This window comes from Alosa sapidissima, chromosome 3 (assembly GCF_018492685.1).
Source record: "Alosa sapidissima isolate fAloSap1 chromosome 3, fAloSap1.pri, whole genome shotgun sequence".
Taxonomy (NCBI): domain Eukaryota; kingdom Metazoa; phylum Chordata; class Actinopteri; order Clupeiformes; family Clupeidae; genus Alosa; species Alosa sapidissima.
This window is the reverse complement of record NC_055959.1, coordinates 22,973,662-22,989,266: the sequence shown is the minus strand read 5'-3', so window position 1 is coordinate 22,989,266 and position 15,605 is coordinate 22,973,662. Positions and strand designations below refer to the sequence as shown.

The 15,605-nt window shown below is 43.7% G+C and overlaps 1 protein-coding gene and 1 long non-coding RNA gene across 2 annotated transcripts; one reads left to right on the top strand and one right to left on the bottom strand.

Annotated features, from left to right (window-relative positions):
* Positions 1-3,831: 3,831 nt before the first annotated feature.
* Positions 3,832-7,407, bottom strand: nfil3-6 (nuclear factor, interleukin 3 regulated, member 6). Its single transcript, XM_042084812.1, has 2 exons — positions 7,137-7,407; positions 3,832-6,032 (listed from the first exon to the last, which is right to left on the bottom strand). Exon 2 carries the CDS (start codon positions 5,976-5,978, stop codon positions 4,704-4,706), a length of 1,275 nt encoding a protein of 424 aa, XP_041940746.1. The 5' UTR covers positions 5,979-6,032; positions 7,137-7,407; the 3' UTR covers positions 3,832-4,703.
* On the top strand, positions 6,184-14,058 carry LOC121704533. Its single transcript, XR_006030582.1, has 2 exons — positions 6,184-6,424; positions 13,776-14,058. It is a non-coding gene; the product is annotated as an uncharacterized LOC121704533 (long non-coding RNA).
* The last annotated feature ends 1,547 nt before the right edge of the window (positions 14,059-15,605 follow it).

Sequence of the window (15,605 nt, the reverse complement as noted above, 5' to 3'; positions counted from 1 at the left end):
CAGCTTGGAGCCAAAGCAGTTGCCTTGAACTTGGCGCCTCTTTCTTCTCTCCCCTCCCCCCTCCCCATTCCCAAACCCTACAAATGCACCCCAACCCCACCCCTATTCCACTCAGCTGCGTCTGGGAGAGTGTTCCCATGGCAACAGTTTTACTGCCTGCCTAGCAACAGGCTTTATCTTCCGCAAAAATGGGGATGGGCAGAAAATGGTGGGTGTGGGCTGTGTGCGTGCGTCTGAGTGTGTGTGTGTGTGTGTGTGTGTGTGTGTGTGTGTGTGTGTGTGTGTGTATGTGTGTATGTCTTTCTGAATGTCTGTGTATGCATGGGTGGGTGTGGATGTGCATATTTGTGGTAGGGGGAGGGAAAGAGGAAGTCAAAGAGATGACTTGATTAAAGCATGCCTCTCAGATCTTGTGGCCCCCTACCCATCATCAACACACTCCTTCTGTCAACCATCTCTTTATTATCCTCGACCAGGGCTAGCCCACCAGGGCAGAGAGCCACACAATTGCACGGAGCCTTTCAAGCTAGCAGAAGACATGTGTGCACATTGCATTCCTTTGTGCAACCATAGCTTCACCAGGAGGTATCCAGTTTTAACTAACCCTACACATTTTGCAATTAATTTTGTCTTATGCATCTCCAGACCTTTATATTTCCTAATAATTTGTCAACATAGCATGACAACATTAGAGATATACAGTTTTGTGGTTTCGCTAATGAAACCAGGTTGCAACCTCTATTGGATGTGAATGTGTATTCAAGGGTCTGTTTTGATTATTTGCAAAGAGTACCACATGGCTCAGGATGTTTTTTGTTGAGCTAAAAACTGACTATCTGCTGCCCTCTACTGAGTGGATGCAAACTCTTAGTGAAAATTCAGGGTGTTATTTTGTGTCAATAAGGAGGTGAAAAAAATAGGGTAGGAAAAAAATAAATATATAATATAAATATGTTTGAGTTTGTATTTTTCATCCTGTTGACCAGGTTTTTGTTCTTACTACCTTGCCACCTACTTTACATCCCAGCTTTAGTTAGGGCAAATTTTGAGGACATTCAGTTGAGCTTCACCACCAAGTAAGTGCATCTGTTTCATGCTTGTATCCTAGCTGCACTTGGAGGTTGGCATCATAGCTGGATATATGTACCTATTAGGAAAGGAAAAATGTGGAAGACAAGTTATATACTAATGGCGAGGTGATTTTGTCTATTGTGGAAATATCAAGAGTTGAGGTAGGTGGTATAATTCCACACTGAGTGACCCAGGACAAGTCTTGGAGCTTAGAGAATTCATTGTTGAGGCTATTCATTCCATCAATAGAAACTTAAGTTAAGGTGCCTACAGTTTGGACTTTTGCCAATTATCAGCTGGCCTTTGTGTATGAAATTGCTGTTTCATAGGCTGAAAAATGAGAGAGAATTGTTAACAGTTTAGTCAGGAAATGGCTTAGGGCACATTGTCTACCGTAGCATTGTATGGAAAGAGAATCTTGGAGTTGCCAATGACCAGCTTGGCGGAGGAGTTCAAAGACCTATCTGGAGATGACTGACTGTCACAGTCCAAGGATTCAGTCATCAAGAATACTGCCCCAATAGTGAAACCTGGGAGGAAGTGGAATCCAAAAGAAGCAGTTAAGAATACTTCAGGTACACTGCAGCATAAGGAATCTCAGAGCAGGGTTTGGTCTTGGTTCCAGTTGGAAAGCATGGGGTAAGTCTACAGCACAGGAGAAGAGACAGATGGTGACCTGCTTTGTTCGCAATCAAGGACAGCGAGCTGCGTTCAACAATGAACTACTCATGTGTGGCACTGCTGGTTTGAGCTGCTACTTCTAGCAGATGTTTATATTGCCGTTGAGTATGTTGGGAAATGTGTGATCCAGTGTCTGGGAGTAAAGTACATGTATGAATGTATAATTTATGTTGTGTGTAATGTATGCAAGTTATTATGTGATGCAGTGGCTGGAGCCCAAGACAAATTTCTCTTTGGGGACATTAAAGTATACCTACCTTACAGCGGTGTCTCCAGCAGAACAAGGGCAATGGATGAATTGGCATGGTGTTGAGAAGAGGAAGATCAGCTGAAGAGAGCTATGGGCCATGGATGCTAACTGCATTACATTTATGGTAGGAGCCACTTAAGACATTCTTCCAACTCCACAGAATCTCAGTCAATGGGTTTGTGAAGATGGAAGCTGGAAGCTCTTTATGAGTCATGGCTTTCTGAAGCACATTCATTCTGTATAACTAGCCTGACCCAGGGCCGCTACACCTGGAGACATAATCAGGTTTCAAAATCACTGGCATTTTTGCTTGGGAACAAGAGAGTTGAGGCTACCTTTTTGCCGGCGATTGATAGGGACAGTAGAATTTTGTTGGTGGGAGAAGGACAGAGAGGCGACAATCAGGCAAATACAAGCAACACAGGAAGATGGGGCAACGTGCGGGATTGGAAACTCCTGGCGGACATCAGAAGGCAACTGCAAATTCCACAATGTATTGCTGCTTTGAGACCAGACATGGTGTATTCAGAGTGTGAGCGCATTGTCTACTTTATTGAGCTAACTATTCCCTTTGAAGATGCAATGGAGGAAGAAGTTAAAGTATGCAGATCAGGTGGCATACAGGTGGCCAATAAAGGAACGTGGCTGGCACGCACACAGAAGACCAGTAGGTATTTAAGGTTTCGTAGCAAAGTCAGCCACAACACTGCAACACACTGCAACCAAACAGTTTCATTTAGACAATCACTGAAAGGAGGCTGCTGAAAAGACAAGCCAATTGGTATGACTGAGGCATTCACAGACCACCTGAGTTGACTCTGCGATGTGTGGAATCGCTGATTTTGGGTGTGTTGGTTGTTGGTGCCTGTATCAAGGGCTTGCGTTTCGGCTGATTATGTTGCGGAGCATTGTTGGCATTTGGTGGTAGAGAGATAGATGGCAGACATCACCTTTGAGCCCTCTGGAGGTGTCGTGGGCTTAATTCAACGAAAGACCAAAGAAGATGGGTGCCCACTTGAAAACCCCAGTGAAATGCTCTTGAAGGCTGTTCTGGGGGTGATGTTTGTTCCTGTTCCTACATGTTGCACTGTAGGCTGCTGTGTTGATGATTTTGTGTTTGCTGCTTTGGTATGTTGCTGTTGTTGTTATTGTTGTTAGTAGTATCCCATGTCATATTGTTTAATGTTAAGGCTCAGCTGTTGATTGGCCACTGTGATAAATACCCCACCTGTAGCACAGGGAATTTAACACCTTACAATTTGAATAAATTGTTTAATCATTTAATTTAATCTAGTATCCACACTTTTGCCATCATCATCTGGCTGTTTTTAGAAACCTCAGCATTCTCATCGTTATTTCTATCAGCACAGATTACAGAACTTGTCTCTCTGACTGGCTGGTATTGAAGCTGACCGTCGTGACTGACTGTTTGGTTGCCTGTCTCATTTACCGATTAAATGACCCACAGATAACATTACCCACCCCAGGGTGAGTGACTCACACTCACACACATACGAGAGAGAGAAAGCGAGTTCTTATAAGGTGTACTGAAAATAGTGCAGCTGTTCGCCAGACTGAGGGCGTTCACCATAATTACAAAAATCTGATTTTGTAATGTGATTTTGAAATGATTGTTTCACCACCAAACTACTGTTCCCTGCACAGTATGCCAGAGAGCACGGCACTCTTAAAGGCACAAGCTACTCTGTTGCCATTTTCCTCTAACTATGTGTCAAGACTTCTTCATTAAGTCACAACTGATTAATTTAAAACATTGTAGGCTCTAGGTTTAATGTGGAGTCATTTGTATTCATTGAAAAAGACAAATGTCAAGGTCAAGAGTATTTTAATATGTATTTATTCACATGTACAAAACTCACTACATAAGCTTACAAGACACAAGACATGACAATTACCATCATCAAATGTAAAGTTTACAGTGTGTGTGCTGTAAACTCAGGTAATTTTCAGATTTCCTGACACACACACACACACTCACACACAGTGTTTGAGGGCATCTTAGACCCCCTGCTACACTGCCTCCAACATCATTCCTCTTAGCTTCAAAGCTGTGCTTTTTAATGGAAAGTCCACTAGAGTCTCCCTTGTCTTTTAAAAAAGTAGAGTTTACATTTTCAGTTCAAATAGTGCTCCTCTCTTATCTTCAAGATGGCCCTGGAACACCGGCATGTCACTCAGATACGTATATGTTTGTAATCAAGTACTACAAGGGGCCAGTCTTTTCAGTGTTGGAGGCGAGAGTGAACAACGTACGTAGCTGGCACTGTGCTGCCATTTGCACTGGGACATACAGTATTCAGTACATACACGGTCAGTCGAGTGTGACACAAGTTAGTGACTAGGGCAGTGAGAAACAACAGTGTTACACAAAATATTTCACATAAGAACTTATACAGTGAGGAGTGTGTTAGGCAGTTGATAATTTTGTGATCTCTTGTTTTTTCCCTGTCTTTCTTATCTCAGATTCAGCAGAGGTAGTGTTGTGACAGGTCCAGTCCATTTTTGCTCTCTTCTTTTTGTCCACTGTTTTCCTACCATTTATTCTCTTCACCCAGTCCCTGTGTGCATGTTGAGGAGATGAAGAAGGCCAGGTCTGTTTTTTGTGAGGTGATGTCAGATGTTGACCAAAGGTGTCTCTGAGTTGGGGTTGGGGGTGCGATGTGTTGGTAAGGGGTGCACATTAGTTGGTTTTGGACACCAACTGTGAGGAGAAGAGCCTCTTCAGCTGCGCCACCTCTTCACAGAGAGACGACAGCTGGGACTTGAGCATGTGGGTCTCGGCCTGACTCGAAGGATCACTCAGCCCCTGTCCACCACCACCAGCGCTGGGGGCTGCATGCTCTCCTTCCTGGGACCAGAACCCTGCCACGGTGCCTTCCCCTCCATCAATGTGTGGCTGCAAGGAGCCCCTGGTTATGGTGGTCGGGTGTGGACTGCCGCGGCTGTCTCCTACTGGCGTGTCAGAGCAGCCGGGAGACTTGAAGCGCAGCTTGTGGGGGAGGCACTTCATGCTCTCGCTGCCCTCCAGCTTCCCCACGACTTGGGAGAGCTCCCCAGACAGGTGCAGCGCCATGGGGGAGCCTGCCGGGCCGGCCGCGTGGTGCAGCAGGCCGTCACTGCCGCCAGCGGTGGCGGAGTGGTGGAGGTGGTGTAGGTGGGCCTCGCAGGCCTGGTCTTCGGCACTGGGCCGAGGGGACAGCTTGATGTCGCGCTCTCCAGCGAGACGCTCCTCGAAGAACACGGGGCTGCCCACGCTGGAGCCGCCTGGAGTGGAGAAGCCCGAGTCCTCGGACGACATGCTGCCCGCGTCGCCCATGGCAATGTCACCTCTGCTGGTGACGCCACCCCCAGCGCCACCCAGGCTCCGAGGCCCCAGCTGCAGGCCTGAGGGCTGAGATGGGTGGAGAGAAGGCAGGTAGCAGTGCTGGGCTGGGGGGGGTGACTGGGCAGTGAGGGGCAGGATGGGTGTGCTGGACGGGTCCTTGACGAGGCCGAAGCGGAACTTGAGCGCGAGCAGTTCGGCCCGCAGCCGAGCGTTCTCCTCCAGCAGGGCGAGCACGCGGCTCTCCAGTACCATGTCGTTGACGCGGCGCTTCTCGCGCGAGCGCTTGGCCGCTTCGTTGTTCTTCTTGCGCTTGTCCCAGTAGCTGTCGTCCTTCTTGTCCTGCGGGATGAACTCCCGCTTGCGTCTGGCCGCCGCCTGGCTCTCCGTCTCCTCTTGCTCCTTGCGCTTGAGTGCTGTGTTGCGCCCCAGCAAGGAACGTGCCAGGAGGCTGCTGGAAGTCAGGATGGACACGGCCTCATCTGTGAACGTGCGCGCCCCGTTCGGAGAAGCCATTTCTAGCCCGCGGACCCCAGGTGCCATGGGGGTGTCCAGGACCTGCATCCCCAAACTGCCGTGCTCTCTCATGTCTTGGGATTCTTCGGGAAACACCCCTGGTGCAGTGAAACTCATTGATCAGGTTGTTGCAGCTCAGCAAACCTCACTTGCGTTTCACAATAGTGCCACCTTGTGGGGAAACAGCGAGAAATACAACAAAAGAGTCAGGCAGTTGCGTAAGATCGGTTACAACATTATGTAACTCTGCCCTTCAAGTTACTGGAGCTACACTGAGAAGCACATTACGCGAAATGACCTAATCCAAAATCAACGAATCAGATCTATTTGCGAGCTGACCAATTATGCTAACCATTAACTGTTTTTCAAGAATTACTCGTATCTGCCCTGAAGTTGCTTAGTGGGTTTAGCTAATAATTGTATGCTTTCTTTTAGTAATGACAAACTGTCGAGGATTTCACATGGACGACTTGGCGGATGTAAGAGTAAGGTCCTGTCTACAGGCCATTGTCTTTTTGAAATCACCACCTGTTGTTAAGCCTACTTTCAAAGGATTTGTCAAGGTGTGTGTGAGAGAGAGAGAACGCGCTGTCATATCCCAGTTTATCGTATGGTCATGAATGCAGGGTTTAGTTGAATATTAGTTGACCAATATTCAGTTGAATATTATTGATTAAAACGCTTGTTTGTAGGCGAATCTGTTTAATGATGCGTATTGAAATGTATCCTAACCAAACCTAATATAAAATATAACTAGCCTACTTGTATATTAGCCCCATTCCCCAGTAAAACCAACAAAGCCCAACGTGGATCTGTGTTGACCGATAGACCATAACACTCAATTATTGTACGACACGACGATCCAGATTGGCTACGTATAGACTATTCTGGAAATTAAACTGTTACAGTGTTAAACAGATTTGTCGTGTCCATTCACTTCGTTGAACTTGAGCAGCCTATACGCTAGTCTATTCTTACGATGCGTTAGGCTACGCTTATCTCTTATTAGGCTGAATACCATTCGCTACACTTATGACCGCAGATGGCCTATGACTAAAGTTATAGGCGTTATGCAAAACATGGTGGCACGAATACATAAGCGACAGAATAGATGTAAAACTGTTAACTACCAAAGTATGAAAGGATTTGATGCCGATGTAAAAATACAAAACGTAGTCTCGACTGGCAATACATTTAACTCAAGTTGTCTTTCTTAACAAACAAACGCAGATTGGCATTATCATTAAAGGCTAAAAGTGTACACAATAAACCTACCTTATATGAGCGAGTAACCATCCAGTTCACGATGATTAACAAAAGGTCTACTTTTTAAAAAGAAATCCTGAACAAGGCGCCTGCAGCAATGGATTCAGTGACAGCACTACAACAAATTCCACTCTACAATATCCAGTGGCGAATGTTACATGTTGTTTTCGCTGCTGCAACCCTTCATTGGTCCGTTCTGATTCGTCCGTGATGCCGCAGCTCCTATTTGTGTCCTTCTATGTGAAGTTCAGGCGAGGACGACCGCTATCCCTGTATGAACCGCGTGGCTTCTCTTGCTAATTCGCAGGGACCGCCTCTTTGGTTCCGCAGCCCACCCCGCTTGCAGAAGACCCGCCTATTCTGGAATAACACATACATTTTCTAAAACCATTGGTTAATATTACTCGAACACCCCCTCTCTTGTCCTCACAGAATAGTTCAGGAATCCTACGACTATTTCAGAAAACTAGCAGTCCCCGTTCAAACAGGCCATTCCTGTAGAAAACCCATAGCCCAATTACATGCCCGCAGGTTGGCCTATGCCTGCTTTATAAAATAGGATGATTGGGAAAAACATCATTAGGCCTACAGTTAAGCATTCAATAATGAATACTGAATATTAAATGATAATAATATTAGCCTATAATTAATGTGCAGTAAGCAATATTAAGGCATGGCTGCATGTTTTTTTTACAGATTTACAGATCAAGATGACATAAGACATAATAGCTGTTTTGAGGCTATATGTTTCTTGTTAATAATCTTATTGAATAACTTCCTGATTAGTGGAATTTTGTGGAATGATCATTTTATGAAATTTGCAACGATGTGACTCAACAATCTCTGGTAGCCTATAAGTGACATCACACTCTGTCTGCCACTCGTTCTCTGTAGCTGATCGAAATGGCATACGCCTAAAGCTTTGATGTAAAGCTATACAGTATGTTTAGCTGAATGCATGTCAAGTTTCGTGGAATTCCATTCATGGGGGGCCATGTCAGCTACACACACACACACACACATACACACACACACACACACACATAAACACACACATGCATGCACACGCACGCACACACACACACACACACACACACACATATACATAAACACACACACAGCACACATGTTCGCTCAAACACGCATGCACACAAACTGGCAATCACACACTCACACATAAGCACACACACACACACAGGCACGCACACATGCACGCACATACACACGTAAACACACACACGCACTCCCGCACATGCACACACACAGGCATGCACACACTCACACGCACACACACAGAAACACATCCACACACATGCACACGCACACACACACACACACACAGAAGCACACACATACACAAAAACAAACACACACTATGCACACGCTCATTTACATACACATAAATAGGGGATGAAGTAGGAGATGGAGACAAATTGACCAGCGTGATTTATTTTTGCGGAGAGAATGTGCAGGACTGGGTGGCACCGGTCATATTTTGTACTGCTCTGCGGTTCATCTAGTTCTACTACACCACCTAGCCCAGCTGCAGTAATAGAATAGAACACTGGAGGATAGAATAATTTGCGAACCCGTCTTACTTATTTCTAATGAAGTACTATGACAGGCAGAATTTCCATTCTTTTGAATGGTGAGGTAGGTTTAGGTGTAGGTTGTGTCATTAAAATCTGTAGGTCTACCTTTCAGTCTATTGTGTGGTATGTAATTAATCATGACATTTTTAAAGCAACATTTATCTAAAGAAGTTTGGTATCAAATATTGACAGACGTTTCAGTAGCCTAGCAGAGACCTGACTGATGATTACAAATTACTGAGAGGCTAGTTTGATGATGGAGGGATATGCTGATGCTACGGAAAAAAAACATTATAGACCTAGCCTATTTGCTATAGGTTATAGTCTACTTACACAAGTAGCCTACTGTGTATTTGCCATTGATCAACTAGGATTGGTTTCAGCATCATAGCCTATTATATCTAAGCTATAAAACAAGGTAAAACTGTTTTTCTTGAGGACATTTTGGCAAAATGTTCAGTCTCTGGACACAAAAACAGAAAGCTAGATTTGGCCATGTTGTCAGCTTTACAACAGACAAGCTCAGAGGCATGTTATTTGGCATGTTTGAACAGTTTAGGGCTACACATTGGTTGCGCAACTTTCTATCAGAGTTGCTTATTCATGGTGTTTCATCAGGTCCCTTTCCACAGGTGTAATACTGTAATCAAGCACCATGCAGTCTGCATTCATAATCTAGGTGCTTGATTTTACACACCCGTGGAAAGGGATCTGATGAAACCCATTAATATTGTACCAGTTTGTGTAACTGTTGAGCAGATTAAGCCATTTTACCTAATTGCAGGTAACTCATGGAGTGTTACATGCAATCTCTAATACCCTTATTATTTCTAATCTCTAATACCCTTATTACTTTGACACCTGTATTTAAGGCCATTGGCACTGAAGACAATGAGTGGCTGTGTTATGTTCACATAGGATACGGTGCAGTGCCTACACAGCTTTTGTCTCACGGACATGTGAAAAGCTCTCTTTTGCCCCCTTTGTTCACTGAAGTTGCTAATCTGGCATAATCGGCCCTAGCATATTTGGCCCAAGCGGCCCTCAAATCACTCGGGCACGCCTAATTAAATACAAAATCTTTGTATTACCCTTAAATACACTGTCATGGAGCACTGAAAGTGATGTAGGCCTCATTGGTTATCACTCTGACTGATCAGAGGTAGCCATGGAGCACATGATCTCCATATTCAAGTAGGCTATACAAGCAATTATTAAAGAGTTTCTGCTTGAATTCAAAGTATCATTTCAAATTATCCAATAGGCTACATTTAAACTATACAATGCTCAATTGAATGCTCAAATGGCATACATAGCCTACCTGCTCCACCACTGAGTTCTTATCATGTAGCCTTAACTAGGCTCGCTCGCACTCTCCACCACCTGCACTGTCCCTCTGCTCTGTAAGCTTGCTTACATCCTCGTTAAAACTCAACGAACTTCAACATGTTGCTGACATCCTAGCCTACTTGCAATATTGTATTTTTGAAGCTTCTACATTGGTGTTAATTTTGCACAATTGTCACTAGGCCTACCGGCAACCGCCGCAATTTCGTGTAGGCAACTTCGATTAACTTTTGATGCGCTCACAGAATCCTGGCTCTGAGCCAAAATTGAAGGGGTGGGGTCTGACGTGAGCTGTTATTGGATCACTCCAGTGTCAATATGAAAATGTAACCAATGGGCCGCTGATTGTCCTTCTTGTGGGCCGATCGTTGGGCAAAATAATTATATAGCCTATTCTATCAGCCCAAAAGGTGCGTCGGCCCACCGGGAAAATGCCCGGTATGCCAGATGGCCAGTCCGCCCATGCCATCTCCCCAGATAGACCTCAAGAGAAGAAGTCTTATTTTGTGAACGTATAGGAACCAGGGCATTTCATGATGCAATCTGTATTGGTCCCTTGCTATGTCCAAACTGTCTACTCCAGACACAGGTTGTTTACACGCTATTTTTATGACCGCCACTAGCGAAGCTAGCGAAGCGGTCAAATAGGGATTTGTTTTTTTTTTCCCGTCATCTACTTCCTGAATTTTTGGTCAACGATACCCGGAACACCGAACCACCGGGGCACATGGAATTTGGTGGGTATGTAGCCCCACTAGACTTTTACGGAAAAATTTTGTTTCGTCCCCAGGGCCACAACCCCCCCCCCCCCCCCCTTCTAGGCCTCCCGAACCGCAAAAAAAGCAGTTTTTCCTAAATAACTACCTGAACCGTGGCACTGAGGATGAAGAATCTTTTATGGTATGTTGGTCTCAAGGGCCCACATCAACCTGGCCCATAATCACTCATTTGTGATTTGTAACCCCCCGGGAAAAAAATGAAAATGCAATATTATTCTGCTTTAATCGCCCCTATCTTCAGTTAAGCTGTTCAGAACTGCACCAAATGTTATGTGTATGATTGACCTGGCATTCTCTGGGGGTATGCCAAGTTTTGTAGAATTTCATCCATGGGGGGGTCTAAAAAAAAGACGCCTGTTTATTTTGTTTTAAGTGCGTGCAGGGTGTGAGAGGGGAATCGATGTTGTAGTCTGTGAAATTAAAAAGCACGTGTGTGTGAAGTATCCAAACAATGACACCTTCATTTCATTATGGTTGCTTTAGCAACACACCTTTAGCTACTGTGTAGTGGGTCCCATTTAGAAGTGGCGCTTTCCTTGACTCATGGAGCTGCGTGAATTTTATTACAACTTTTCGCCACAATATGGCAGTTTAAGTTCGCTTGATACTGTAAGGCGTAAGCCATTGGTTTCCAAAGGAGATTTTATTTGTGTCGCCAGCATAGCCTATTGACAATTTATGTTGTAAATAGGCCTACCTGTAGCTTAGGGAAGCTAACAGCTTTCTATTAGGATCTAGTTTGTTAGTTACAGTTTTGTCATAACTCCCTGATGCATTTTTGCATTTAGAATAGCCAGAGCGTGGATATCTCAATCGGAAAATTAAACAATATCGGACCTATGGACTAGGCTGGGTGAACCCAGCCTGATCTGCCCGCTATTTATTTTTTGATTTCTTAAAAGATTGAGCTTGGTCTGGTGAAAGCCAGACTAGCCATGGACCTCAGTTACACAATGCAAGGGAACATGAATCAGCCTATATTTGCACGAACAATAACGGACAACAGTTCTTCAACTTTGGCCCGTTAAAATGTGTATGAACAGTCTAGCGACGCATTTCATCAAGGCCCATTTGGACATGTCAGTTATTTGCACCACTGGTTAGATGTAAAACAGCATTTCGTTTCAGACTACTGTTACAGACTACATGGACAATAAAGTATTACATGAACTAAAGATGACTAAAATATTATGTAGAAGAAGAAACATTCACAAAAAATCCATCCATCCAAAAATGACCTTTGTTTTTGATAGCTGTTGAAAACGGCATGGAACTGACAGAGATGTTTTTGTTTATAAATAAATAAATAATTGAATAAATAAATAAATACATACATACATAAATAAATAAATAAATCACATTATGCTGATACCTTTTCCTTTTCCCAAATACAATGTAGTCTACAGGTGTAAGTGACCTTTCATCAATCCAGTTGCAATGGATGAACTGTGATGAACTGCCCTACTTGTGATCGTTTAGAGATTTTAAAGGTTTTATAACAATGCTACTTCTTTGGCTATTCTACAATCTATTCACCTTTTCAGCACCAGTAGGCTACTTTCTGTGCAGCCGCACACACACACTCAGGCATGCCAAACAAGCATACACAAAAGTTTCAAAAGTGGGGGATGGAGTAAAATATGGAGATAAATTGAAGTGTGATTTATTTTCGCGGAGCGGATGTACAGGACTGAGCGGCGGTCATATTTTGTACCGCTATGCGGTACATCTAGTTATTTATTTGACATCATGATGTGCAGTGTTTATGCTTGGGAATTAAGAAAACATTGAAAATCAGCAAGCATCTTGTAGTAGTGAGGCAGTTATGCCTGAACAACAAATGTCTCTAAAATGGCTGTATTGACTCATATGAAACTGCACGAGCAAAAATGTGTGAGATGGTGTGTGATGTGTGAATTCTGTAACCATCTGCAGATAAACCTTTTTAAAAAAAAACATGACATGTCTGTTTTTCAAATGGTAATGTAAAGCCACAATAAGCAATCTTGGCACTCTATCATCATCTAACTTTCCTTTAAACCAGGGGTCGGCAACCCACGGCCTTCACAGCCCTTTTGCCCCCTCCCAGTGGCTATATTTTCCTATGATTGTTGTAGGCCTAAAGTCATTGTCCAGTTGTAAGAAAAACATTGTCCAGTTGTAAGAATGTGTAGCCTATATTGAATTAAAAAACATGTTTTACACTTTGTGAACATAAATGTGCGTCATGCTAAACAAACAAGTGTACTGCTATTCTGTAAGCCAAATGCTCATTTATCAACAGAAAAGGCTTATACAAGTATGTGAATACTACAGTAATGTGTGTTCAAGAGGAAAGCTCAAGGCTAAATGCAAATTCAAAAGCTCAAAGCAGTGTGGCTGTATTTAGCCCTGAGAGTTTCTTCATTGTATGGTAAAGGCAATTCAGATTCTCCAGCGCCAAATGCTTGCTGGTATTTGTGTATCACTCAAAGCCAGAGCTGACAGCTACCATGCCTGGCCGTGGGTCAGTTGGTTCCAGGTTATACAGTAAATATTTCTGCCCATCTAAATGCTAACTTGATGACACTGCTGGGCTGCCAGGGCTAATGCCAGTCCCTGTACTCCTGACAGGCTCCTCTGAGAGCTATGGAAACTCAGGCCACGTGTAACATCATAAGAAAACTATAAACATGGATTCATATTGTGTGTGAAGGTCAAAATGTCAAACCTGTCATCTGCTCCATGGTGGACCTTTGCTCATGTATTCTGTATTCTGAGATCGGCCAGCTGCCACTGAGAACTAGGCCATCAAAGGAACACACCAACTTTTAGGTAAATTAGCTTATTTACCCCAGAGCTAGATCAGAGGACCTTGTGTGTGGGGCATTGCATCAGACAGAGACGAGAAGGGTGTGTATCCTGTTATCTAACCCGCTTTTCTCTTGCAGGAACTCCCTAGTGGCTTGCTCTAATAGGTGCCTCCATGACACTGTGGCATGTCACCAATGGAGGGACAAGTCTGCACATGATGTCTGCTCTGCGGAGCCCTGACCCACTGTGCTACTTTACCTGTGACAGCACTTCTGCCCGGCTCTTCTAAAGCTGTCCGACTTCCTGAACTGCTTAATCAGAGACACTTCCTCTATGTAACAGTGAACTAGTCCCCAGTGACCAGAATGTATTCGCAATGCCTGCCTATTTAATGTGATTACACTGTGTTTAACCCTCTCAGGACTGTATTGTTCAGTTCATTCCCATACACCCAGTCATTAAGACATTTCCTCCCTTGTGACATAATATGATATGAAATAATACAATATAATAGAACATAATACAATATAACACAATATAACATAACAGTTGAGTTGTACACTGTACACCAAAACACAGGCAAACATAAAACAAAAACCAAACATGCTGTTCTAACTTGGTGGAGACATAGATACTTGAAAAGGCCCAAGGATAAGTGATCTTCTATGCTCTCTTTATCAACTTGGATTCAAACACTCACAGTTCAGTGAGGCTGTGGGGCAGTTTAGGTCACTGTCCTCAGAACTGGCTGCTGCTTAATGGGTGACATTTTCATGGTCCGCTTCTGATGCACAGCTGCTCCAAGCGTAGGCAACGCTTCGATAAAACATCATACTTACATAACACTCTAGTCCATCCATGACATTATATATGTATAAGAGCCTAGATTATCCCACCTTTGATGAAGGTCCTGTATGTTTAAAAACAGATCATGTGTAAGTGGTGTGTGGGTGGTTTAACCAGGACCATAATCGCTATTCAGCATCCCATCTTTTACCCCAGCACCTCTAAAAGAGCTGTGAATCTATAGATTTTGGTAATCCATACACACACAGATACAGTACAACCTCCTCCCCCTGACACACACACACACATACAAGTTTCACGTACATACATGGACAGAATATCCTCTGATCTGGGAGTAATAAAAGCCCAGTGGGACACCACAGCATTCCTCACATTTCTATTTCTGGAATCCTACATACGTCAGAACGTTGGCATGGCAACCCCTGGCAGTTGCAAAGACAGAGGTGGAGAGTTATAAAATAATAATAAAAAAGATAATAATAATAATAATCATTACTAAATAAAGTTAATCTTGTTATGCAAGATATTCATTTCTGCATTTGATTTTCTTGTCTTTGCATGAATCATTGGTCTCTACGTAAAGGTCAATTGATTGCCGCAGTGGTAACAAGACACTCCATAAATCTGCGTACTTACCGGGGTTAAGCCCTCCTTGCTGCCAGATGGCTTGCAAGTCACAGAGTGCACATAACCTCAATAGCACTTTTGCTCTCTTTAAAACAGCCCTGGGAGACTGTTGAGCAATGTTTATCATCTCCATACAGTAAGGCCTTATCAGTCTGCTCAAAGCAACTGTTGGTCAAAATCCTGTCATCTTTTAAGGTCTTTTTGCATCAGCAGAAATGCATCATGACAATACTTACTTAATGTTTCATAATGCATTAATAACTGCAGTACACAACACGAGAGAGAGAGAGACAAACACACAGTGTTATTGGATCTCCCTGTGTTCTAAATTACAGTTTGATGTTTTTACGCAGTGTGAAGCTGACTGCTTTGTCCCCACAGATTGCTTGGCTCAGTCCACCATTCAACAGCGTAAGAAAAAAAAACTGTCAATGTTTGGCTCTGGGTTAGCATTACATGATTGAAAAGAGGGTAATGTTACTCTATCTTGCACTGGGCAGAGGGGACATGAGGTGAGCCACAAACAGAGAGAG